Raw genomic sequence first — 25,506 nt, 5'->3', positions numbered from 1 at the left:
AAGCTTAGAAATTCTTAACTAATACAACTTCACAAAACTTGTATATCTCCTTTTTGTATTTGACAGACTAAGGCTACTCTTGAAGTCTGCAGCAGATGCTAACATGAATGCCCTTCGGGTTTGGGGAGGAGGAGTATATGAACAAGATGAATTTTACGATATTTGTGATGAAATAGGAATAATGGTAAAAATAAACACAGAATAATTATTTAAAAACTGACAAGAACTTGTAAATGAAAATCCACTTCAAATTTAAAAAAAGAGAATTAATACGTAAGTTCTAACCATCTTTCCAAAGGACACTGTAGAGTATCAACGCAAGAGGTCAGATTAACCTGATTTTTTGGTTGACTGATTGGGCTTCTTTAAGTTCTTTGTAATTTTAATGGTTTCTGATTACAGAGACTGAATCTGCAAGTGATATTTTGGAGACTTTATTGTAGAAGGTCACCACTAGGTAGAAGGTGGCTCTGCTCATCTCAGTTTTGGAAATGGATTTTATTTCTTTTAAAAGCATTTTCTTCTTTTTAGCAATAGCTGAAAAGGGTTGGGCAGTTTTGGTTCAAACTTCTCATTTGGTCCAAGGACGAACGTGGAAGGCATTATCCAAGGAGCCATTTTGAACAAACTATAATTGAATGTAAATGTAGCTGTAAGGTGAACACCTGCTGCAATCACTAATCCTGGATGAGTACCTTTGATTATATAAGCTTGGAGGCATATATTAATACGTTTTGATGAAGTTGTGACTAGATGAATGAAGGCCAAGTTACATCTGGTCTTAAAAATTCTGACCAGTGTGTTTGGTCTTAGTCTACACCATAAGAGGCAGGGAAACAGAATTCATACCTTGCTGCTTTCAGATGGGTGTGCTTGCAAAAAAAAAAAAAGTTACATCTATTTTAGTGATCTGAATGAGTGTCCTGATTTTCAAGGCTTCTGAGCACTTACAGTTCTTCAATTTTTAACACTACGCTCCTTAAGTAGGCCACATAGATCTGTGTCTGTACAGTGCTCAGTGCAAGATTTAGATCCTATTTAACAGCCAAAATAGCAAGTAAATGCAGAAAATCAGACTCTTTTTCGGGAGGGGCAGTGGGGGAGGCTTTTGGTTTTGTTTCTTCTGATGATCTTGTAAAGGCTTAAAAGTGCATTGGAGTCAAACTGTGCTTAAGGAAAACCAGTGATAGCTCACTGAGAGAAATAGTGAGAAAGTTTCTTTCAATAGAGAGTTTTGACACCAACAGTCACTAAAGGATTATGAGTGATTCTGCAGCAATAGCTTTGCTTTTTCTGTACAGTGTTAGGATTGTAACAATTATTAATGGATCCATTATCCCCCACTGTCCTATTCTTTATCTTCAGTTTCCTTAGGGAATGTGTGCTGAAAAGAGCCTTGGAAAAGTGTATTCTCACTGCAATGAAAATGAAATTCTATGAGGAGCTGGTCTCTGTCTCTCAATATGTAGCACAGTGTTAGAAAAGTGGAGTCTCCTACAGACCCCTTTGGGTTAAGGTGCTCCTTCCTAGAGCTCTTTTCCTTAACATTTTAGACAGACTAGAAGGAGCCTCAAGGTTATTAAAAAGGCAGTTTAAAAAACAAAACAGTAAACAAGAAATCTTATCCTTCTCATTGGGCTTCCATTCCCATTTTTGTAGTTTGCAAGGTACAAATGGAGTTTATTCTTCTTGAATTGAAAGGCTTGCTGTTCTCTAGTAGTATCTACTTGATCTTTCTTTGAAGAGAAAGATCACTGTGTTTTTAGAGCATCTAGCTTGTTTCTGCCCCTCTTACTGGGTAAGATTTGCTGGTTTTTAGATAATTTTGTATGGAGATGTTTTCTTAACAAGTACAAATTAAGATCTGTTAAGTGTGCTCAGTGCCACATCAGAAGAATTATTGTCTCTTCTCATTAAGTAGTGGGGATTTGGTGTTACACCTGCGAGAATAGTAAATAAATATGAAATTGTTCTGTTCAGCTGCAAATTGCTACATGTTCAATATCTAATTATTCTGTTGAAACTCACAGAACTTCATCTACTGAGCAATATTCCTCTCCTCAATGTAGGCTGTCAGGAGCTGATTCCTAAGGGTAAATATTTTGTAACCCTGATATTGAGGATAACTACAGTGGAGTATGCACATAGTTGAGCCCCATGGTCAATGTGATTCTGTCTGAACAAAGGACAGTGCATCCCAATAGCTATATATTTTGCTGACAGTTTATTTTAATCTTTCCTTTCCCTTGTAGATTTGGCAGGATTTCATGTTCGCGTGTGCACTATATCCAACCAACCAGAATTTTTTAGAATCTGTAAGAGCAGAAGTTACTCATCAGGTATTTTATCCATGTGTCAAAGCTCTATTTCACATTATCTATTTTTCATTGACTGTGTAAGTTAGCTTTCCAAAAATGGTTGTTTTGAGGTTTTTGTTAGTGTACCTTTATGCAGCAGACACAAAATGTAACATTGCTAAATCTTATTGAACTCCTCTGACTGCTTGCAGGAGTTGTCAGTCAAGAAGACTGCACAGAATTTATCCTGCACAAATGGATGAGTAGAGGTCCATGGTACATACGTGCATAAGACAGATGTATGCCAGCATATTAGAAATTTTCCCTTCTGAAAGTGTATATTACAAAACTTTGACGCTGGTGGCAAACGGAGGGAATAGTGAACCATGTGGCAAAAAAAGGGAATTGTAGGCTTAGCGTATGTAATATAATACACATGTGGACTTGTAATTCAACTAGTAGTAAAGTGATTATTTTAAAAAAGTTCCTTGTTAAGATAAATAGTTTTACTTGACTTCTGAAACTGTAAGTTGTATTTCAGGTGCGGCGTTTAAAATCTCATCCATCAATTATTCTGTGGAGTGGTAACAATGAAAATGAAGCAGCAATTGCAAGCAACTGGTTCTCCATACCTTATTCTGACATAGGAGTCTATATCAAAGACTACGTGACTCTTTATGTGAAGAACATACGTGAAATAGTTCTTTGTGTAAGTAATCTCAAGAAACTCCAGGAGGATATGGTGTGGAAAAAGGTTTTAATGTTTGAGCAAGCTGGGATTTCCCTTTTTTCTTTTAATCCTTTTAAGAGATGAGGAAGAGCATTTTGAGAAATTGATCTTTCCAAGCTCTTCTAAATAACTTTCTAAACTCAAGAGTTATTCTCCAAATAAAAATATATTTAAAAAATTACTTGTCTTTAACATTTTATGATGTGTAAAGTAAGACCTGAAAGTGTAGTAGATCTTACTTCTTTTTTCCTTCCTACTTTTAGTATGTCCATGAATGCCTTCACTTCTAGTGGACAAAAATCAGCTTGCCCATTAATTAATTAATCTCAATGATCAGGTTTTCTTTATCTAATTTTGTTTAGGAATACTGTGAAAAGCGTTCAACAGCCCTCAGATCTTTTAATAGCAGTTTAAAAAAATCTGTAAAGATGTTCTTTCTTCAGTATGTGACCGAATATTTTTTGTTCTAAGCAGGTAAAGCAAAAGTGATGCTAAGCATTGAACTCATACTGTGAAGTCATTGTATTGATTTTGTAAACAAAATATTGGTATTCTACAGTATGTGAAGGCAAAGTAAAATATTTTGATATAAAATTTAAACTGCAAGTATGCAGTCCACAAACACCTGGCATCCTTAATGAAGTCTAGTGTGATTTTGCACAGGTTTTTAAAGGTTTATTTATCCTCTTAGAAGAGGAGATTCTAGATTTCTGTACTGAGCTGAGTGTAAAGGTGTGCTGTGGTGTTCTTGTGATTAGCTACATGAGTTGGGTGGACAGTGTGTGTGCAACAAAGTGAGGTGTTCTGGCTTCGTACTTGTGCAGCATTGCCATCCAAGATGGACCCATTTTTATTTTAAATCTATAGAATAGCTCTTCTGAGTGCAAAAAGGAACCATAGAGGGAGATAACTTCAGGTCCTGCATAATACAAGCCAGCTGAGGAAACCTGTAACTACCAGTAGTGGTGGACTTGGTAACTTGAAAAGACTTCTACCTTTGGGCTAAAGACTTCAGGGAATCCAGGATTTCCTACAGTAAATTGTTTCAGTTAATTTTTAATTACTCATACCAAGAAAAAAAGAAAGAAGATGATGTGGGAAACAGGATTGTTTCCTAAAATGGGGCAAATGTCTGAGTGCATTGCTGTGTTCCAGTCAATTGCAGTAACTTGTTACTGGTAACTACACTTGGGCCTCTATCTTACTAGAAGTAGGGTGTTGAATGAATTATACCTGCAAAAGGATTCCTTCAGTACTTTGCAGACTATTGTTAAAAGATTTAGTATTCTAAGTCTTCTGAGACTATAAATAAAGGCAGCTCTGAACAATTTGAAATGTAACCCTTCTTGTAATCTCATCTATCTTAGCATGCAGAGCCAGCTAAAATGACAATAACCTGATACCATGCAAGCATTAAAAGCAGAACACCTTGGATTTGTTAGGACTAAATTTAGGTGACTGTTTAATAAGAAAGGGGAAAATCATGGCCTTGTTCCTGTAAAAACACTGCAAAAGTAATAATTTTCCATAAAGAAGTCATAGTATTCCAATATTAATGTTCCTTGAGTATATATTTCACAAGGCACACTTTAAATAGCCTTCATTAAGAATTTAGAGGCATATAAAGATAGAAAATCTCTTGATGTGAGGAGAGAATCCCTCAGAAGAGCAGAGCAAGCAGAATCATGCCCAGCTGTCCTCCAAGAACATAAGTAAGAAGCTAATTAAGTAAGTAAAGATGATGAATGTTAGGACATAAAAAGGGAATGTTCCCTAGGTGGTGAGAAATTTGGAAAAAATATGGTCTCCCTGCCCCCAAGCCCCTCTTTTCAAAAAATAGTCTATGTATTCAGATGGTAAACGTCAATCACTTTGTAAAGGGGTTGTATTTTTGTTTTGTTTTGTTTTTTTTATATCTCAGGAAGATAAGAGTCGTCCTTTTGTGACATCCAGTCCCACCAATGGCTTGGAGTCAGTCAAAGAAGGCTGGCTCTCCCGGAATCCTTACGACACCCATTATGGTGACACACACTTCTATGACTACAGCCATGACTGCTGGAACTGGACAATGTATCCTAAAACTCGTTTTGCTTCAGAGTATGGATTTCAGTCCTGGCCTTCCTTCAGTACCATTGAAAAGGTAAGGCTGGGCTTCCACACCTTGCTGTCCCCTTTGCTCTCATTTAGTGAGGGAGGTGAGTCTCTTTCGAAAAAGCTTCTGCATCCAAACCATAGTAATGTGTTGTTAGGCATGGTATGGCATAAGTGGGATAGAGGTGTGTGCCTGGGGAGGACGGGGATGGAACCATTCTATTTCCCTCCTTGGTGTTCAATATACTTACCTTGATGTTGCAAGAGGGACTTGGTTTGGATGAGAGACTATTATGAAACTGTTATTTCTGGTAGTAATTCTATTTAATGTATAGAGGAGAGGAGAAATATGACAAATGCTGAATTGTGCTGGATTTTAAAATGTTTTGATTTCTATATATTTACCAGTTTCTTTCATTTAAATAATCTGTTTCTTAATGTATTGCATGTAAGAGGATTTGGTTTTGTCTCCATTAAATTTAGATATTATATGTTCTGTCTTATTTATCAAAGTGGAGCAGAGACATACCATGATGTTTGTCCATTTGTCCAGGGAGAGGTGTTGATATTCATGCATGCAAGCAAAAGGAGTTCAGAAAGTTTCTTTGAATTTGCTGGGCAAAGCCTATTATCTGAAGCATTATCAGAACATTCATCTATATGAATAACAATAAAAATTATTCAATCCAGCCTAAAAAGAAACAAATTTAGATAAGATTGTTTAGAGAGAGTAATTACAATGAAAACTTGGCAATAATAACTTAATGAGTTATGCTTGTTGCTGTCTGTAGTTGAAAAAAGCTGGTTTATGATAGTTTGTTATCAGAGGCAGGTTTTGAAAATGTATAGACATATTATTAGAATTTATACCCCTACTGACTTACATAACTTTTATACCTCAATGTGTTTGACTAGACTACATTCTTCCATATTAATGTAGGGTGTTTCTGATTTACTATGAATGCAAGCAAAACTCTGAGGTCCCTTGGCCAACCCAAACCTTAAGACAGTTAAGTTAAATGCCACTGAGCCAAAAGTTGCTCTTCTGGGTTGAATGGCAATGTGTGTTTTCATTTATTTGTGCAAGGAGCGTAAGCGAAGGGTGTTAGTGATTAAAAATCTTTGCATGACTGCATGAGGCACTGTAGAAATATACTGCGTGTTAAGGTTTTGGATGATATCCTTTCCTCAATATCCTGGCTGTCATTAAATGTATATTCTACCTTTTCATACAGATACCTTATTTTTATGTTTTTTAAAGGTTTCCTCCCCTGAGGACTGGTCCTACACAAGCAATTTTTCTCTCCATCGGCAGCACCATGAAGGTGGCAATATTCAGATGCTTCAAGAGATTGGGCGTCATTTCAAACTTCCCCAGTGCCCAGATCCTGTAAAGCAGTTCAAGGATATGATTTACCTCACTCAGGTAATAGTGATTCTTCCATAGAAGTAGCTGTCAGTACTTGTTCCATTAAATTCTGTCAGCTGTTAGAGCTGGGCCTGGTCCCTTCAGGAGTGTTCCATCATACAGAAAGTTTCCATTCTGAAGAACTGGAGAGTCCAGTTTGGTTTGGAGCTAGCTTGTCTCTCTTTTATTGTAGAGAGACTCCAGTTCCCATGATAGAAGGACTGAAATAATCAGGGAATTACCCAGAAACTGGGAGAAAGTCTGTCTGAAAGTATGTGCTGCCTTGGTCCTTCTCCCCAGCTGGGCTCACATAGCTGGGGGAGGATGCAGGGATGTGCTGGGCTTCCATGGTACAAGATTATTCCCAGTGCTGCATGTTACTCCCTGTTCCAGGGTGGGGATGTTTTGCTCTTCATGTGGCCCTTGTAGGCTCACTGCTTTGATTCTTCCCACATGGAAAACATAAGTTTGGAAGCAGTATTTTTTCCAAAGAATGTAGTTCTCTATTAATCAGAGAATTTTCTTTTGTTATGGACTCAAATATTGATATTTTAGTAAATACATTTTGAGGTTTTTTCCAATCAGAAGCATGTATTTTGCATGTATTATAGTAATTTAACATAATTCTAATTTAACATCATGCTTGCTTCTTTAGTCTGTGCAATTTTTAAAAGATGCTAAGTAACTTTCTAATGCTATTATGCAAATTGAAAGTGCTGTTAATTTTTGGTGCGTTTCAAGAATTTTAGAAACACTCTTGATAGAAGTAACTGCACACTCACTAAGTTTCTAATGTTTGAGAGCTGCTGTCAGCAGGTTTTATATAAAAGCAAAATTGCTTGAGCATTTCTGGCACTCTTGACAAGAGAAAAAGGATAGATGATGCTGTGAAATTGAAACCAGGGGTAAAGCTTTCACCATGAGGTCCTGACTCAAAAAAGCTGGGAGAGTTTCTGTAAGGCCAAGTCTGTCAAGGCCTTATTAACAGGTTAAACAGTTAAATACCAAAATAAGGGTAGCAAAAAGGATAAAAAAAGCAAACTTGCTTTAGTGGTTAACTAGAAGTAATATCTTTACCTTTAAGGCTTTTAACTTTATTTTAAGAATTTCTTTATATTTCCCCAGCCTAATAATAAACTGTGTGAAGAACATATCAATCTGTTTAGCACCCATTGAGAACTTGGCCAATGAAATATTCTGAAAAGTGGTTTTTAGATGTCATGAAGAAGGAGAAAAGGAGTGGGAGTGCAACTGAAAAAAGGTTGCTCTTCTGATGCACAGTTTTCACTGTATAGTGAGAATGTGAGTTGAAATTGTAGGGATTTATACACAAAGGTAATGTATACTGAAGATAATGCAGCTTAACATCATTTTGCAACTCAGGAGGGGGCTATTTAAATTAATGTTTAAAAAATACTTATTTTAAATGTCATTTTATTTTCCTTGTCTTTGATTTGCCTTTCAAAGACCATTCTCACTGTATGGAAGCAGCCCCATATGAGATTCTTGAAGGTAACTGCTTGCAAAGCTGTTGGGAGCTGCTAGGAACTCTTTTCAGCAGAGTTCCTGCAGTGCAGGTGGATACTCCTCAGGGCTCAAGTTTAAAGTTATGTGCTGTTGCTGTGAAGTCTCTGTTGTGTATCAATATATTCACACATGTTTTGAAAAAAAAGTAAAATCCAATATGCCAAAAATAATTTTTATCTCTTTGTTGACCAAGGTGATGCAGGCTCAGTGTATAAAGACAGAAACTGAATTCTATCGTTTTAGTCAAAGTGAAATAATCAATGGAGAAGGACACACCATGGGAGCTCTGTACTGGCAACTCAATGACATTTGGCAGGCACCTTCGTGGGCTTCCTTGGGTAAGCCTTGTTACAGTCTGGTGAAAAGCACCAGCTACCAGTTGTGTTTTCCTCATCTGGAAGTATCAGAATAGGAAATACAGCTCTGCTCTGTCTCTTGGGCACTTTGAACATATTTTTGTCCATCCTTTAGAAATGTATTACAGATGGGATTTATCATGTAAAAATGGAACATCTAGATTTCTTCTCTAGTCAGCTGGGGGAGAGATGGATATCTCCAAATGTGATTCATTGTCCTTAATTGTCTCAGAACTGGGGTGAATTATCTTCTCCATGATGAATTTGATTTTCATAGAACTTCATAAGATATCGCTCACCCAGCGTAGCTTCTGAGGAGCTTTTTATAGGAGATCCCTGGCTGAGATTTGATGTCTAACTTAGTGTCAGGTGAGGTGAATCACTCCTCATGACTAAATTATTTAATATGTGTAAATAGCATATTAACACATAAATAGCATATGTGTTAATATGCTATTTACACATATTTTTTTCGTCTTAGAACACAAAACTAATCATACATAAAAAGATATAAATCACTTAGACAGTAGGAAATAGGGGAGGAATGAGGCAAGTGTGGCATGAGGGAAGTGGCTGTGTTTTATGTTCCAAACATTTTGTCTAGGAGTTGTTTTGAAATGGAGAAGCCGTCCTGTGGCAGCTGTATAGGACTTGGGTGGATTCTCTTTCAACTTTAGTTATTTCTCACATATTTAGGTTTTGAAAATTTTTATTTAAGCATTTCATGTGTAAAAAAATATGAACAAACTAGAAAAAGATAAGGAAAAAAATAAGACTGTCTATGGACAGTCTTGATGTGCCCTTGGAATAAAATGCCATTTGACCTGGTTTTGGGAAAAAATTAGCCCACACCATCCTCCCTCTCTTTTTCTAGGAGATGTTTGTCCCTCTCCCTTTCTGTTCTTTTTAATTTTTTCTTTTTTTGATTAGTGCAAACAAAATAGCTGCAACAACAAAGCAAAAACCAGTAGAAGAAAGAGGCTAATTTATTTAAATGATAAGGCAGTGGTCCAGCTATGATGCTCATCTTTCTGGACTTTCTAGACTTGTATTAGGAAATGGAACATCACAATGTTCACTTTTATGATTCTAGCAATAAGTGATGCTTGTAGGTTTTAAGTGCCTCAAGAGAAAAAGATGCTTGGAAAAGTGTCCCTTTGTCAAGACAGGTGTATTGATAGATGTAGTGGTTGTGGAGACCATAAATGTCTTTTTGAGTACAGAAATGACATCACCGTAGAATATTTATCAAATACTTGAATTATTCATATGTTGTTGAAGTTTAGAAGAAAGAAGCTCAGCAGAGATACAGCTGTCCTTTTGTTTTGTTGTATTCCCTCAGAGATGAGGAAAGGTTTAATATTCATTTAATTAGGCAGTGTGGTAGAGGGATTTTGAAATGCTAATGGCTGAAATTATGCAAGATTTGGGAGAAATTAGTTTTATTTGCACTTCAAAAACACGTTTCTGCATCTTGTTAGGTGGCACAGTAGGATCACCAATGAGTGCTTTTATTTAAATCTGTTGCTTTGCAGAAAGTCATGGAGGGGTTTACATAATTTCCGGTACAAAGCAGAAATGTTTGCACGTGGTGGGGAAGGAAGAAGGTAGCAAATGTTTCTCCTTTTAACTTTTACCTTTAAGATGTTTGCTTGGCTTGAATGAAAACACAGCATAGCATTTGTGTCACAGTACTTCTGGCTTCAGCTCCGAAGTAAAAAGCTTTGATCACAACGGGGTTCTGACTGTTAGCACCTAGCTGTGAAGCTGGCTGTGCCATGTTGGATGCTTCAGCATCTCTGCAGTGTGTTTTGGTGGAGTGCTGTGACACTCCCAGACAAGTGTCACCTTGAGGTACCCAACTCAGTAGTCTTGAGATCCCCTTGAGCAGGTAACTGGCTTTTATTGCAAGTTCAATATTTAGAGCCCCTGGTGAGCCCTGGTACAGACTGTTCTAAAGAGTAATTGATCTGAATTCATGAGGCTGAGGTGAGGAAAGAACTAGCAGCATGTTTCTCATGTTCTGAGGAGGACTCGTTGCATTTAATGGTGTGAAGTGATTAATTTAAAATCATTTCAGGGAGATCTGTTTATTTGCACTCCTGCCATCAGTGTAGAAGGCTTCAGGGAAGAGTCAGAAAAAAGGGTATTGGGGTCTCCTGACAAACCTGATTCTGAATTCCTGTCTGAAGTTTAATACCACAGAGTGCAATTCCCTTGTTATTGTCAAGAAAAATTGAGGAACTTGGATTTCTGTAAGAATTTCTTTAAATGTGGGAGGAGGAGAAAACCACCCCAGGGCTATTTTAAATTACTTTTGACTGTTGCCTTTGGGCATGCATGTCTGTAATAGGAAAGTTTAAACCCAGAGGTTTCTCATGATAACTTCCTGACCTCCAGATTTTTTACATCCATTTTTGGGTGTGTGTTCGTGGTGTATTTGATATGCAACTTGACTGTTTTTAAAGAAAGGAATGTAGTTCTGGTCCTATGGAAATCAAGACAACAGAAGAACTGAAAAATACAGGCTTTTAAATTAGCTTCAGTTTTCCTTGCTGTCTGAAGTTACTTTGACAAATGTAATATTAAGATCCTGTTGCTGGAAAAGTTGTCTTTGGAAAACACTTCCTGTGTGAAACTGCTGCAGCAGTTGAGTTTTGGTTTTTTAAAATGGCTCTAGTTTTTTTGGAAAGGGAAGTACCAGTATTCAAAGCTGATTTGAGTTAAGCAGACTAATGATGTTTTCAAACATTCCAAAACAATGGGTGTTGAAGTAGTAGAGTGGGTTTTGAAATGGTGCAAACTTTAAAGTGTGTGGTTTGTTTGATTTTGTTTCTTGGCTGGGGATTTTGTTTGCTTGGGTTTTCCTGTGGAAGTCTGATGCCATGTTGACTCTGAGTGTGTTGTCTTCACTGTAAAGGTTTTTGAGGATCTCTGCTGCCTTGGTAGCAAACCTCCTCTCTTTCCCTCTGCAGTGTGGCTGTGTAATCCAGCTGGAAATCAAGGCACAGCAGAGGTTGAGAAGGACCCATTCAAAAAGAAACAGGATTTTTTATTACACTAAGTAGCAGAAACTGCTCTACATTAATTGCATTTTCCATTTCCATATATAAGACAGCTGAAGCCTAGATTTTCATTATGTGAATTAAGCTCAGGAAAAAAATTCAAGTCAACAGGCGCTGAAACCTCAGATCATGCTGGGTAACTTGTCTAAGCTTGTGGTGGGCTTTGCCTGGATTCTGCAGTTAGCAACATCTGTTGCATTGGCAATTTAATTAATTGACAATTGAAATTCCAGTAAGTCTTGTAGCAGTCCTGAGGGCTTTAGAGATTTCAAACCCTCCCAGACTCTCCCTGCCCATTTCTCATACAAGGCCCATAGCTTTTGTTTGTTGGATCAGATACTGCCCCCTTGTTTACTCTGTTTCAGATAATCCATCCCCAGTCTGAATCTCCCATCTTCTCAAGTTTAATGACTGAAGAGTAATTTGTTAGCACCCCCTATTTTTGGTACTTTTATTCTTTAAACCACCAGTGTTTTCTGTCAGGAAGTGTCCTTGGAGTGCCAGAACATGCCTTTGTTCATATCACCAGGGGATCAGACCCAGCCAGCACAGGCTTTTGAAAGGCAGGTCCTGCTTGACCAACCTGATCTCCCTCTATGGCAAGCTGATGCAGTTGGTGGATGAGGACAGGCTGTGGTGTTGTCTGCCTAGACTTTTACTAAAGCCTTAATGCCATTTCCCCCAACATTCTCCTGGAGAAACTGGCTGCTCATGATATGGATGGCTGCACTGTTCACCATGAAAACAAACTGGCTAGAAGGCCAGGCCAGGTGTGGTGGTGAGTGGATTCACACCCAGATGACTGCAGGTCGCTACTGGGATTTCCCAAGGCTCAGTACTGGGGCCAGCTCTGCTTAATGTCTTTATCAAGGATCTGACCAAAGGGTTCAAGTGTTCCCTCAGCCAGTTTGCAATCAACACCTAGTTGGGTGGGAGTGGCAGTAAGGCTCTGCAGGAAGATCTGGACAGGGTGGATCAGTGGGCTGAGGCCAGTTGAATGAGGTTCAACAAGGCTAGGTGCCAAGTCCTGCCCTTGGGTCACAGCAGCCCCAGGCAGTGCCACAGGCAGGGACAGAGTGCCTGGGGAGCTGCCCAGTGGAAAACGTCCTGGGAGTGCTGGTGACAGCAGCTGAACATGGGCCAGGGTGTGCCCAGGGGGCCAAGAAGGCCAGGGGCACCCTGGCCTGTGTCTGCAGCCAGGAAGAGTAGGGAAGGGATTTGTCCCCCTGTACTCAGCACTGTTGAAGCTGCACCTCAAATTCTGTGTTCAGTTCTGAGCCCCTCACTACAAGAATGGCATTGAGGTGCTGGAGCATGTCCAGAGAAGGGCAATGGAGCAGAGGAAGGGTCTGGAGCAGAAGGCTTGTGGAAAGTAGCTGAGGGAGCTGGGGGTGTTTAGCCTGGAGGAAAGGAGGCTGGGACACACACACACACCCCCACACAGCCCTTATCGATCTCTCCAGCTACCTGAATTGAGGCCATAGCAAGGTGGGGGTCAGCCCCTTTTCTTCATTAACAAATGACAGGATAAGAGGAAATGGCATCAAGCTGTGCCAGTGCAGGTTTAAATTCGATCGTAGGAAAAATTTCTTCACTGAAGGTGCTGTCAAACATTGGAGCAGGCTGCCCAGGGAAATGGTGGAATCACCATCCCTAGAGGTATTTTACAAGATATACAGGTATGGCATGGCAACTTAGGGACGTGGTTCAGTGGTGCACTTGGCGGGTGAACAGTTGAATTTCATCCTAGAGATCTTTTCCATCATAAATAGTTCTATAGTTCTATACTGAGAAGCATCAGTATACTGAGTATGTTCAGTTTATTGACTGACTGTTTTGAAGATATGCAGCTGCTTCTCCTGAAGTTTTCCTCCAGCCTTATCTCTTTGGTTTGCTTCAGTGCAATTAACTTGAATGCCAGTGGTGTCTTTGCTGGCAACAGACTGATCTCATAGCACAGTTCAATCTTGTGTGGGTTTTCCAGGCAGATATGAGCTTCTCTTGTTGTTTTCCAAGCTAGCTGGCTGTGAACTTGCTGAGAACAAGGTGATGTGTTCTAATCACCTTGTTCTCAGCAAGGTGAGAACAAGGTGCTAAACTGGAGCTAATGCACTTATTCTTCACAAAGTTCATTCATGTCTATGTGGAGTGCAGACAAAGCCTATTCAAGTCCCCCTGGGAAAGCCACAGCAACCCTTTTAAGACTATGCTAGATAAGTCTTTAATTAGGAGATGTTTGAATGGACTAAGAGCTTTGTACAAGAACCAAAACTAAGAGAGTGATTACTAAGAGTTACAACAAACACATCTCACTGAAAATATTCTTCATACATCATAAAGCATACATCAGCTTTAAACTTGTATAAAGTAAACACCCAGAAACAAGAATGAAACCTGTATCTAACTTTTCTTTCCTTGTGAGATGGTGCAGCTGACTTGCTGCTTCTTTTTCGTGCCATTTCAGTGACTGGATAATGGTTGAGCAAGGACAAACTTAAAATGCAGATAGTGGGTACTAGATGGAAGGTTAATAGAGGAAGAAATGGATGCAACTTCTCTTTCAAAATGGTTACATGACAGTGTTGCAAAGCAAGAAAACAAAAGTGCTTTTTTTGGAGAGGATGCAGAGTTTGATGGCTTTTCCAGTTTAATGACAGATTTTCAAAGTATTAAAAGTAATGAGGTACAGCTTTCCATAAAAGAAGCAGTGTGAACTGTTTGTCATGTGCCTGTCATGAATACTAACTTCCATGGAGGAGGTGGTGTCTCTAGGTCCTGGCAAATTTGTTTTGCCAAGCTCACAGTTGTCTTTGGTTTGGGAACTTATTTTTGTCTTTATTATTACTGATGTCCTCTAAGGAAGAACTGAAAGGAGGACTGAAAAAAGGGAAGAGAGCACTTTGTATGAGTACCTTGTCTCTTTTTATAGTAGTGATAGTCTGTAGCAATGCCAGTGTGTTTGTCTGGATTCTCAACAGCACAGATGCTCCAGCTGCTTGGTTTATGTGGGATATGCTGTGTCAGCCTTGTCACTCGTGTTCAAGGCTTCCTTTAACTGAATGACAGTGTAGCAGTGATAGGACAGAGACAGAGAAAAATGTAAACTTTTGGGAAAGCTCAAAGCTTGAAAGAGCATCAGATCTTTTCCAGGGCAGAGCCTTGCCTGGAAGGATGCAAGAGTATCTTCAGTCATTCTTTGCACTTGATAGAGATGAATAAGGATGGAGGGGGATGTTGCATTGCCAATAGCAGGACCAGAAAGCACATACATGGAGTGTGTGACAAGGCAGTCTTGGATTCAGTTTCAATCTTTATTCTTTTTAACCATTTTTAGAGTATGGTGGTAAGTGGAAACTGCTCCATTATTTTGCCCAGAACTTCTTTGCACCACTGCTGCCTGTGGCCTATGAAGACAAAGGGATGTTGCACATTTATGGTGTCTCAGATCTTCATGAGGACCACAAGGTGACTTTGAGGGTAAGTGGCACCTACCTCACCACTCTTGTGTGCCTCCTACAAAAATGTGAGAAGCTGAAACAAGCAGGTCCTTGTACAGACAAGCTTCAGATAGGCCATGCTCAAACACTGTGAGATGCAACTCTAGTCTTTAATCTTAGGGGCAACACTATTCTTTATTAAAGTAGTGTGTAGTGCTTCACAGAAGAAGGAATTGCTTTGCTTATAGCCTATAGGGATAAGGCTGAAATGAACTATTCTGTTGAAATCTTAAAGGGATTGATGGTTAAATAGAACTAAGTAGTGAAACTCACTACTTAACAAAACTCTTCCCTGGTGTTAGAACTAGATAACCTGATTAAGTAGAAGGGAATAAAGGGATTGTACCATTGCTTACCAGTACTCAAACTATACAGCTTTGGGAAAAAGGACTGGATTATCTTCTGAAATACGAACAGCACATCTTTAATTGGAAGGTCACCTATGCATGGCACCACTTTGCAATTGATGCCTTAACTGTTCTCTGATAATGCTATAGAAACTGATAGGATTTTTAAGTCACTATTTGGACTGCTGTGTTTTCTTGTAGACAGCAGTCTTCCTTTTCAGCTTGTTACATTTTGTTGCTATTAATCATATGGCAGCCAGACCCCAGATGAATTTAGGGACCATTTTCCACTATGAGATACAGCTCCTGACATAAAATATATCCTATGTGAAAACAGTGTGTAGGATGGAAAAACAGACCTTGAGACCTGGAATGACTCACTAGTGGTATGAGTGTGTCAGCTCCTAGATCATTGCTCTGTCTGGTGGGCTTCCATGAATTTTCAGATTTATAAGGTTGCTTATATGGAGTAAATTATGCTACAGAATATGGTTGCAATTTCTGGATAGTCAGTTCTTGGAGTAGGACTGCACTTAGTGAAATTGTTCATTTCTGGTCTGAGTTATTCTAATAGACATAAATTCAGATTTTCTGATAGCACCAGAGAAGTGTTGGCAGTAGAATAGTTCTGATGAATACTGTATATTGCACTTCAAGAAGATTTGGAACTTAACTCTTGAAAGGAGTTAAGATCTGTTCCTGACTGCACACTCCTGTTAAGGCTAAAACTAACCAAAAATTTATGAAACAGAATGTTTTAATTCTCATTAAGTACTTAATTTCCAAATTCTGCCCTTTTAAAAAGAGTATATTCATAATGCATGGAAGATGTCTGGGAATGTATTTTGCTGTATTAATATACCCTTCATAATCCCTTTTAAGATGATGGAGCTTGCTTCTGTTTAAGAGTGATTAAGCAGAAACTCTAGTATACCCAGTTGGGTTACATCACATAATGCTGAGCAATCTCATAAAAATCCTCTGAACTTTTTTTTTAATTCAGGAAGGGAGGAAAAAGAGTCAACAAATTAGTCACTCAATAATTCCATTTCCAGCACTTCCTTGGTAGGAATTGGCAATCTCTTCCTCTCAAGGAGCCTGGAGAAAAGAAAAAAGTCTTGCAGATCAAGAGCAGCTCCAGACTGTTTGAAATGGACCTCTTGTTAGGATTTTAGAATGATCTTATTTATATGCTATATCTATTGTGTGGTTTCTTGCTAGGTGGAAATCAGCTGGTGCTATCAGAAAAACATCTATTGTAATGAGCAATCTGAAATCTAGGATGCTGCATTGTTTTCAGAAATGTTGCCTTTCTTCTAAGCTTTGTGCTCTCTCAATGTGCTTGATAGGTCTCAGTGCACGCCTGGAGCTCTTTGGAGCCCGTGTGCACCCTTGCCAAAGAAGGTGTGACTGTTAAAGCACAGAGTGCAGTCCCCATCTACAAGGAGCCCATCTGTGACCTTCTGGGAAGATGCAGAAATTGTACCAGGGAAAGCTGTGTGATTACTTTCTGTCTCGTGGGAGAAGATGGGCTCCAGAGTCCTAGGAACCATTACTTCCTTTCATCACTCAAGGATGCCGTGGGATTAGAGAAGACCCAGCTCAGTGTAAGCATCAGTCATGCTAAATTACTGTATTTGGTTTTGCTAATCCTACTGGTTTGGGTTGTTTGCTGGCTGTGCAGTGTCTGATTCCACTGAATGTTCTTTCTCCTTGGTTGTTGCTATTCTGGCTTCCAGGTTGAGTTCAAAAACAGATTTTTTTTCTGGTGTCACTATATGTGTATCCGAATAAGACTGCTGGGGGGGTTGTTTGTTTGTTCATGATTTTTTGTCTGGGCTTTGTTCTGTTTTAAAGAATGAAATCTCCCTTTCATTTGTTTAGATTGTCTTCCCCCTTGCAGCATTGCTCCTTTCTTTCTTTTCGTCCCTAGACAGCAAATAGCATCATGACAAGTGTTCTGGCTTGCAGACAGCACTGTATATCAGGATGAGGTGATCCTAGTTCAGTTGAGTGTGGAGTGCATTATTGTCAGCAGTATTTCCTCTGGAGGTGCTCACACTCTCACATCAGTGGAACATTGCTAACACACAAAATTGCAGTATTGCATGCTCCTTTCCTCCTCTTTCAAATCCCTGCCCTCCAGTAAGGGTTCTGATTTGCATAATAGTGATTATTCTTAATAGCTGGCAAGTGTGTCAGTCTCCTAAACAGGCAAAAAACCCATTAGTGTTATATAACATTGTCATTTAGTCAATTTGCTCCTTTTTCCTAGATTTCTTCTGCTCCTAGCAAGCTTGCTGTATAATATAGAGAGCTTGCATGCCCTGTGTGTGTGTGTGTGTGTGTGCACACATGTTTTATTAAACCTCACTTCTTAGCATGTAGAGCTTATTGGAAAATTCCTAATCATCAGATGTGCAGGATGGGGACCTTTGTGTTCTCACATTTGGGTTTCAAACTGCAGCTTTGCTCTTTAGTGCTAAACTGAACAAGGAGGGAATAGAGGTCTAATCTCTTTGAATCTGGACTAGCATAATTGCTTTACAGAAAGAAAATGGGCCAGATTTTCTCTTCTTATCTCTTTCACAACAGCACAGCCTGCCTCCTGAGTATACAAAGAAAAGAAATCAGCCTGTTTTATTTTTTTTTTCATCTGGTGGTACAATCTACAGTCTGAGTCATGCTGTGGGGAGGTTTTTTGTTTATTTTGGTTTGGATTTTTGGTTTATGGATGATATCATCAATAAGAAAAGTTCTGCAACTGGAGCATTTTTGGAAAATTTCATTCCTTTATCTTGTAACAGTGTTGTCTTTGCAATACTAACTAATAAGGATAGCTAGCAAGGATAAATGCAAAGTGGTCATTTTAAGAAATGCAGCTGTGACTAAAAAAACGACTGTGTTGGGAGAAGCTGGTATGTCTATACTTGGTTACTAATTAACTAACTAGGCTTTCAAGTACATTGCTAATCCAAGAGCTACAGTTCCTAGCATTGCTTTTAAAAAGCATCAAAAGCATTAGTATTACTTCAAGAAACAAAATGTGTAGAGGATGTGTGCTTTTTCTTAAAAATGAATAGCATTGCTTTTCTTGTAAGCAGAACATGATGCCTGTACTGACTGTAATTTGTCTTCTTTTTATAGATGGTTAACTGGTATTTGAAAGTTATATAGCATAATCTTTCATTGTGGTGAATGGGGAGTGCTGCATGAGAATGCATCCTGGCTGGGATTTAAGGTCTCTCTGAGATTTAAGTGCTGATAGAACTTAATACAAAACATTATACCTTGACCTTACATTTTACAATTTTTTTGTAATATATAACTAAATTAAGTATGAGGGCTTTACTGCCATGATGCATTAAGATGAGATGTCTTTCTGTCTTACTGGGATTTTTACCATCTTTGTCTTTTGTGTATTTCTATTCTGTATATAATTGAAATGCAAGCTCTTTTAGCAGATGTGAACTGGTAAGTTGAGTGAAGTGTTGGTGAAAGGACAAATCTCTTTCACTGCAGTAAGTACAGGATACCAGTACTATGTAGAACTCAGATTACCATTTACTCAGTTATTCTCATAAGAAGATGGCAAAGTGATAATGCTTCTTGGCATTTTTCCAGTCTGTAGTATTCTGTAGGAAGGCTCTAGTAACATTTGCAGTTTTTACATGATTCTTAGATATGAAGAATACTGCTTTTGATGAGATGTGATTGTTCAGCCTACTAGTATGCAGGTGTTTTCCAGTTTGGGTGTAACTGGAGTCTTCTTTGACATGTATTTTTTTAATAATACATATTTTTTATTTCTCTTTCAGGCCTCTGTGTCCCAACAAGATGGCATTTATATATTTGTTCTTCAGACCACTGCAATTGCTCCTTTTGTTACTTTGGATGTAGGGAGTATAAAAGGCAGATTTAGTGATAATGGTTTCCTTATGACTGAAAAGAAGAAAACAGTTGTGTTTTATCCTTGGGAACCTACTAGTGTTGAAGAGCTAAAAAGTTCACTAATCTTGACCTCTCTACTGGATGTTGTCTGAGAATACTTCATTTCATTCTAGATAAAGAGTGAAACAGGAGGAGAAATAAAAATTAGAAGAATTTCATTGAAATTTCATTTCTCTGAAGTGACGTGTACTTTGAACTGGCTAAAGAATATACTGTGTCTTCCTGTCTTGTGAATTGTAACTGCTGGTTCATTGTAAAGATACCAACAGCAAAGCTTACATATAATATATGTGGTGTATTGAAAACACATCCATATTTTTTTCTAGTTCCACTATGCTGTAAGTGGAAATTCAGTTTAGGATACCAGCAAGGTGTATGCTGAGAGCAAGGGAGAAGGATAGGGAGTGAAGCTGGGACTGCCTCCAGCCACTCCATGGGCAGGTTGCTAAACATTTGGCTTGTCTGTCAGTCTTGGTTTGGAATGCAGCTGGGGTCTTGCTGGTGTTCCACAAGGATCCTCTGTCCACCCAAGCAAATATTAATTTTCTTGCAAAGCAAAATCAGCATGGCAGTAGGTGGAGTTTGAAGGAGCTCTGCCACTGAAGTCCATCGCTGTTGTAAAAGCAGCACGAGGGCATTGCTCACTGGTGGTGTGGGGGGTCTGGGGCACGTGTGGGGGCAGCAGCTGTGTGTTCCACTGGAGAACTCAGACTCAGTTGAGTTGTGATCACAGTTTTAATGAGCATGTTGATACTTTGGTGTTAACCAAAGCTGACATACTCCTGAGCGAGAGGAAAAACTTACAGATGAAAGGGAAATGATTAATGAGAGTTTGTTACAGATGCTTTATTGGGTCACCAAAACAACTAACTGCAGTTGCATCTGGTTCAAAACAAGTCCTAGTTAAAAGAAGACATGAAAACAATCAAAATATGGATGTGTATGTGCCAATGTTAATAGATTTTGTAATATAGATAGGGAAAATGACAGTCATGACTAAAACTTAACAAATGCAGGCGCTGACAAAGGAAATGAAAAAACTGTTCTGAGAGGCATCATGGGCCAGCAATACCAGAAAAATCCTTCAGTTTTTTTGGTGTCCTGGAATCAAGGTGGAATCAAAGCATAAGGTAAGAAAGTCAACATAAGGTAAGAAAGAACAAATGTAGAGAAAATATGATTAATATATACTGTTGCAGTGTATTAGGAAGAGGGCAAGTCTGTTGATGTCTTTCTTTTACATTGATGGAGAAATGTCTCTTCCAGCAACATCTAGATAGAATTTCAAAATGGCACTTAACAGTGTTAAATAAATAAAACTTTGGAGGAATCACTTGTTTAGAGACAATCAAGAGACCTATCTGGAGGTCAGTGATATTTGTTCATCTCAGCAAATGAGTGAAGTTTAAGATATGTAGAAAAACTTCTGGATTGCTAGAAGCAAAATCCATTAATTATTAATTTGGATAACTGTGACCTCATCTAGCCTGTCACAATTTTTAGGCAAAATCTTGAAAAGAAATGATGTGGTACATGATTAACAAGTGATGAAGTGGCTATGCAAATAAAGTCTACCAGCACAGTTAAACATAACAGCATTCTATTATTTTTTTTCCTGTTGCTTTCTGCAGTTACCAGATTGACATAGCAAGGTTTGGGATATTTTAAAAATTATTGCTGTTTTTGAAGGTCAGGAGCTCCCTAAGTAGTAGGTCCATTCTTTCTCAATGAAAATCTTTAATTCAGCACTAGGTGCCATTGTGAAAGATTAGCAATTGCTTAAGCCAAATGCTTGAACTCAAAACAGAATTTAAAGGGGAAGGTTGACTTCCATTATTGTTTTAATATCCTTAATATGTTCTTTTGAGTTCTTGGTGTTGCAGTAGGTGTGTGTTTATAGAAGCCGTTCTCTCACCGTGCAGCAGTGGCTGTAAGGTGTGCTTTGGTTAACCATTGTTACTTTGGCAGTGCCATCCTGTGCTGTATTGGTTACATTGTTTTGCCTTTATCTCAGATCTGGGCAGAGATAGGAAGGCAGCACTGGTAACCTGCACTCCTGTCAACACATCCATCTTGCCAGCTGGGTGTTGTTACAGCTGCAGCAGCTGTAACCTGTATTGCCAGTTCTGTCTGATGAGGGTTTGGCAGCCGGAGCCTTAGGACAGCATTTGGTAGCTGTGCTGCTTGTCCTCAGTGTCATTACAGTATTGGTGGCAGCAGCAGAGGGGACTGGCCCTGTCAGTGTTCCTTCAGGGTACTTCCTTGCAGTGTCTTGTTAAGGACCAGGGAATTCTCTTGTGCTCATGACCTTTGTTTGCTCCTGGGCTCCTCTGGGCTGTTCTCCACTGATGGCAAAAGCAGCAGCCAGAGTGCCCCACAGCCATGACAAATGCCCTTCCAGAACAGAACTTGAGAGCAGGTTTGGGAAGAACACTGTATGGTGTTGGCTAATCTGTTGTCCTAAAACCATTCTCTGGCTGGGATTTAGCTGTGAACACATTCTGGGCTTGCAGAGGCCGTTTTGAGCTTTGGAGGGCAGCTGTTTGTACTTCCTGCCACACAAGGAAGACTTATTTTGCTCCAGTTTACTGGAGCGTGTCCTTGGAAGCTTTTTCAAGTTCTGCATTTTCTCCGGGAAAGAAGCATGCAAATGTGTCTAAAAATTGCTCTCTAAGTAAGTGTTCATAGTTCATAGTTAGTGTTTCTTGTTACCTGCTGTTTGCATACCTTGTGGTCTGGACAAGTATTCTGCCTTAGAAGCACATCTTTCTCAGTACTTTTACTTCTGTTAGTTAGTTCCCTTTTGGTTTTGGAGATGTGTAGCAGAGACCTTTTCATTAACTTGAACCAGTGTCAGGAGCAGAGAGATGGGCCAGTGAGTTTCTTATTTTCAGTACAGGAGAGCTGGGGTTTGAAGCTTACAAGCCAGCCTTTTTATTGCCAGCATCACTGTTTTCTTTCTTACCCACTTAGGGTACCAGGAATTCATGGTTTTTAGGACAGGTTTCAATCCAAGAGTTGTGTTTACATAACCTTGCTTTCCAGTCAGATGTTACAAGGTAGCAAAACAAAGGCCCCAAATTAATTCAATTGGTGTGGAAAACCAAAACTTAAATGGGAAAAGGCCATCTCTGTAAGAAGTAGTCAGTCAGCAGAGACCTGTAATACCTGAACTAGTGCTCTTCTGCATTGTACATATGGCAAGGGTGACTGGATGGCTAAAAAATTCTGTAGTAGTTTGATTTAAATGAGGCCATGGAAAAACATACTGCAGCCTGGGTCTAAGTGGGACATCAGGCTGCTTCATAATGCTGAAAGGAGGAAATCAACTCCTTGGTAATTAACTTGTGTTGTCTTTTTCTGTAGGAGTCTTTTGGAGCCAGCAAAAGTTTGGACTGACCATTGGCCATTACTCTAGAACTCCTTTATTTCAAGGCATGATCACCCAGAAACACCAGAAGCTGTGGATGGTGGGTGAGTATTGACCATAAACTAGCAAATGGGCACCAGCATTCCTGTCACTTTACTTGGGGGAAGCAAGAAGAGTGGCTCTTTTTTCTTAAATGTGTGAAAAAAGCGTTTTACTTTCCAGGCAAGGGAGAAAAGACAGTTCATACACCACTACATGTAGGTAAGATTCTTATCCTCCTGCAGTCCACAGAATCTCAGAATGCTGCCTAGATCTTCCCAGTGATTTCCAAGTTTGTACATACATGCCAAGATGATGCCAGGAAACATGCAACTGTAGCAGCTAATCTAAAATCAAGGGCAGTAGAACTTTCTGAATCTTTCATTTCATATCAAATGCAGAGAACATCTGAAGAGATCTGTTGTTACAACTTTTGCTGCTTTCAACAATTTTCTGTTTATTACTGCAGCAGAGCAGCAGAATAACAGAGCGAGCTCTATTCCACTGCACATACAGATTAAGTTTGGAGGTTTCTCTGTATAAGCCAGGTGTAAACAGATGAGCTCAGCAACAATTTTCTATCTCTAAAAAAAGGGGAAAAAACCAAAAAAGATTAAAGTCTTTTTTATTAAATACAATGAAACTGAGAAGCTGCCAGGCTGCCATTTAAAGCACTTCCATACATAGGGCCTAGGGGACCTGCTGTGCATGATCACTAACCTGATAAACAGCTATTATGCAACATCTGGTCACAAAGTGCTTTAAGGAAATACAGATCCAGGTGTCTCCTGGTGGTTTAAAAGCAGAGCTGGTCAGAACTAAAGCTAAAAGTTGTGCATAACAGCCAGGGTGCCCTGGTGACCTGCGGCATTGTAGAAACCTCAGTAAAAATCTCTGCCAGCCCCCTGAGCTGTACTGGAAATTCTTTGGAAGCAGGTGGTGTGTTTTACTTGGAACAGCAGCTCTCCTGGGGCCCAAAAAGCCCCTCCACTCCTGGAAATATAAGAACCTTTGCCTGTTTCTATTAGAGATGGAATACAAAGAGAACACTGGAGAAGTACATTAATTGAACAAAAATCTATATGCCTTAGACATTGCCTGGATGATTATACATACAAGAACTGAAAGAACGAATGAATGGCACTTTTAATCTTCTTCTCTGGAAGTAATTAACATTTTCAGTAATTCAGCCGGATTATAAAATAAATTCACAAGTTTTTTTTCGTTACTCATCATTCAATTGATTACAGCAGCTACCACTCTAAACATAACCATTTTCAAGGTTTATTTGGATTCATTTTCTCAGGAGTGACACCCAGGTTACTGAAGACTGAGCTGAGCCAAGAACGACCCTGTCAACACTCCTTCTTTGTGCCAAAAAAAGTTGGCTAGAGGTAAGTGACAGTGGTACAGTGTCCCTCCTGGTTTTTTTATCATGAACTCTGATGCCTGTTCTGTTTAGTTGTGCCAACATCAATAACAGGACACTCACCATCTCAGAATTGATGTCAGACAAGAAGAAACACTGCTTATGAGCACAGTTACTACAGGAGAGTCTAGATAGCCCAAAGGAGAGCTGTCTCATCAGAAATTTGCTGAGACACTAAATAGTTTGTTTCAGTGTAAATGATTCTCTGCCACCATAATAAGGAGAACTAAAAGAAGAGGCCTTAATCTCAAAGTACAGATGCTCAGCAGTAGCTGATAGTCCTGCTCTCCCTCCATAAAAGATACTTCAGGCTTAAGACAGGTGGCTTGCAACCTTTCATTTTAGTGCTCGGAAATCAGCATGATCTTGTATCGATGCCTAAAATAGAGATGCTAAATCTTCAATACCTCTACTTGAAAAGTAATGTAAGAATCACAGCAGGCACAGACAGGAGCATTAATTTTGGGGTTTTATTATAAAAGTAAAATAAAAATAAGCATTTAAAAAGCACGCTTTTCCAAAAAGGAACGGATATAAAAAAAACTATTTACAAGTAGGAAAATGCCAAACTTGAAAAATTTTTGAATAAGAGGCACCAAAGTTAAGTTTAAATACATTATTTGAAATATACAAGATTCTTTTAGGATTCTCTTTTTTTGCTAAGTTGTCTCTGTTGTGATTAAAGTAATGATTTTTCTTTGCCAGCTATTTTATAAGCTGTTTGCATGCAACTGTGCTGCAAAAATTATGAAGAGAGCAGCTAGAAACGGTATCCTCTGATTGCTCCTGTGCTTAACCTCTTTAGTAAGTTTGTATTATGCATTAACAACTTCTTTTTCATCTGTAAAAAAAAATCCTCACAGACCAAGGAAGTTCAGTAAGTCTTTGACAACATCCAGACCTGTGTATTAATGCAGCAGTGGAGCCCGTGTTGTAAATGGCTTGTAAATGAACACAATTAAATGTACTTGAGGAAGGAAGCAGTGGCTAGGAGTCACATGCTGCAGTTGCCATTTGTTTGGGTTCAGGTGAGATTCATCCAGTGTACTTTTGGTTGTGAGTTCCCTTCCCTCTGGCCAGGATGACACTGATGTAATTTGAAATGTCCCATTTCTTCCTGTAACTGCATCTTGCCAACTGAAGATCACTAGTCAGCCATGTAATTGCTTTGCCCTGAGCTTTGATGTCCACAACCCAGGGCCATTTTGCCAAGTGTTAGTGAGGACTTGCTGCTCAGAGAGTCTGAGTAGGTGAAGCTCAGCTTGCGGAAGGAGGTCTCCACACCACTGTCACACACACTTTCAGGGTCTTGGAATCTGCTATTGTAGAGCTCACCTGAGGGACAGAGAAAAGGGAAACATCATTTGTGTGGCTTGAGCAAGGTTGCTTTGAGAAAAGC

At 39.1% G+C, this 25,506-nt stretch overlaps 2 protein-coding genes across 3 annotated transcripts in view; one reads left to right on the top strand and one right to left on the bottom strand.

The window, feature by feature from the left end:
- Nucleotides 1-22,235, top strand: part of MANBA (mannosidase beta) — a 48,171-nt gene extending 25,936 nt beyond the window's left edge. For both annotated transcript variants that reach the window (XM_054290114.1, XM_054290121.1), the window contains exons 9-17: nt 67-184; nt 2,253-2,339; nt 2,839-3,006; nt 4,949-5,167; nt 6,380-6,544; nt 8,247-8,391; nt 14,809-14,951; nt 16,668-16,925; nt 19,137-22,235. In XM_054290114.1, coding sequence (XP_054146089.1) covers nt 67-184; nt 2,253-2,339; nt 2,839-3,006; nt 4,949-5,167; nt 6,380-6,544; nt 8,247-8,391; nt 14,809-14,951; nt 16,668-16,925; nt 19,137-19,361 — 1,528 coding nt within the window. In that variant the 3' untranslated portion in view covers nt 19,362-22,235. The remainder of the gene's footprint in view (nt 1-66; nt 185-2,252; nt 2,340-2,838; nt 3,007-4,948; nt 5,168-6,379; nt 6,545-8,246; nt 8,392-14,808; nt 14,952-16,667; nt 16,926-19,136) is intronic.
- A 1,845-nt stretch (nt 22,236-24,080) lies between these two features.
- NFKB1 (nuclear factor kappa B subunit 1) overlaps nt 24,081-25,506 on the bottom strand; it is a 57,012-nt gene continuing 55,586 nt past the window's right edge. The window contains 2 exon segments of the mRNA XM_054290107.1: nt 24,081-25,289; nt 25,291-25,442. Coding sequence (XP_054146082.1) covers nt 25,143-25,289; nt 25,291-25,442 — 299 coding nt within the window. The 3' untranslated portion in view covers nt 24,081-25,142.

The sequence above is a fragment of the Melozone crissalis genome, unplaced genomic scaffold (assembly GCF_028551555.1).
Source record: "Melozone crissalis strain CALT ecotype California unplaced genomic scaffold, PUWL_Pcris_2 ptg000006l_1, whole genome shotgun sequence".
NCBI classification, from domain to species: domain Eukaryota; kingdom Metazoa; phylum Chordata; class Aves; order Passeriformes; family Passerellidae; genus Melozone; species Melozone crissalis.
The sequence above is the reverse complement of the archived record's forward strand: the minus strand, read 5'-3'. Positions and strand labels throughout refer to the sequence as shown.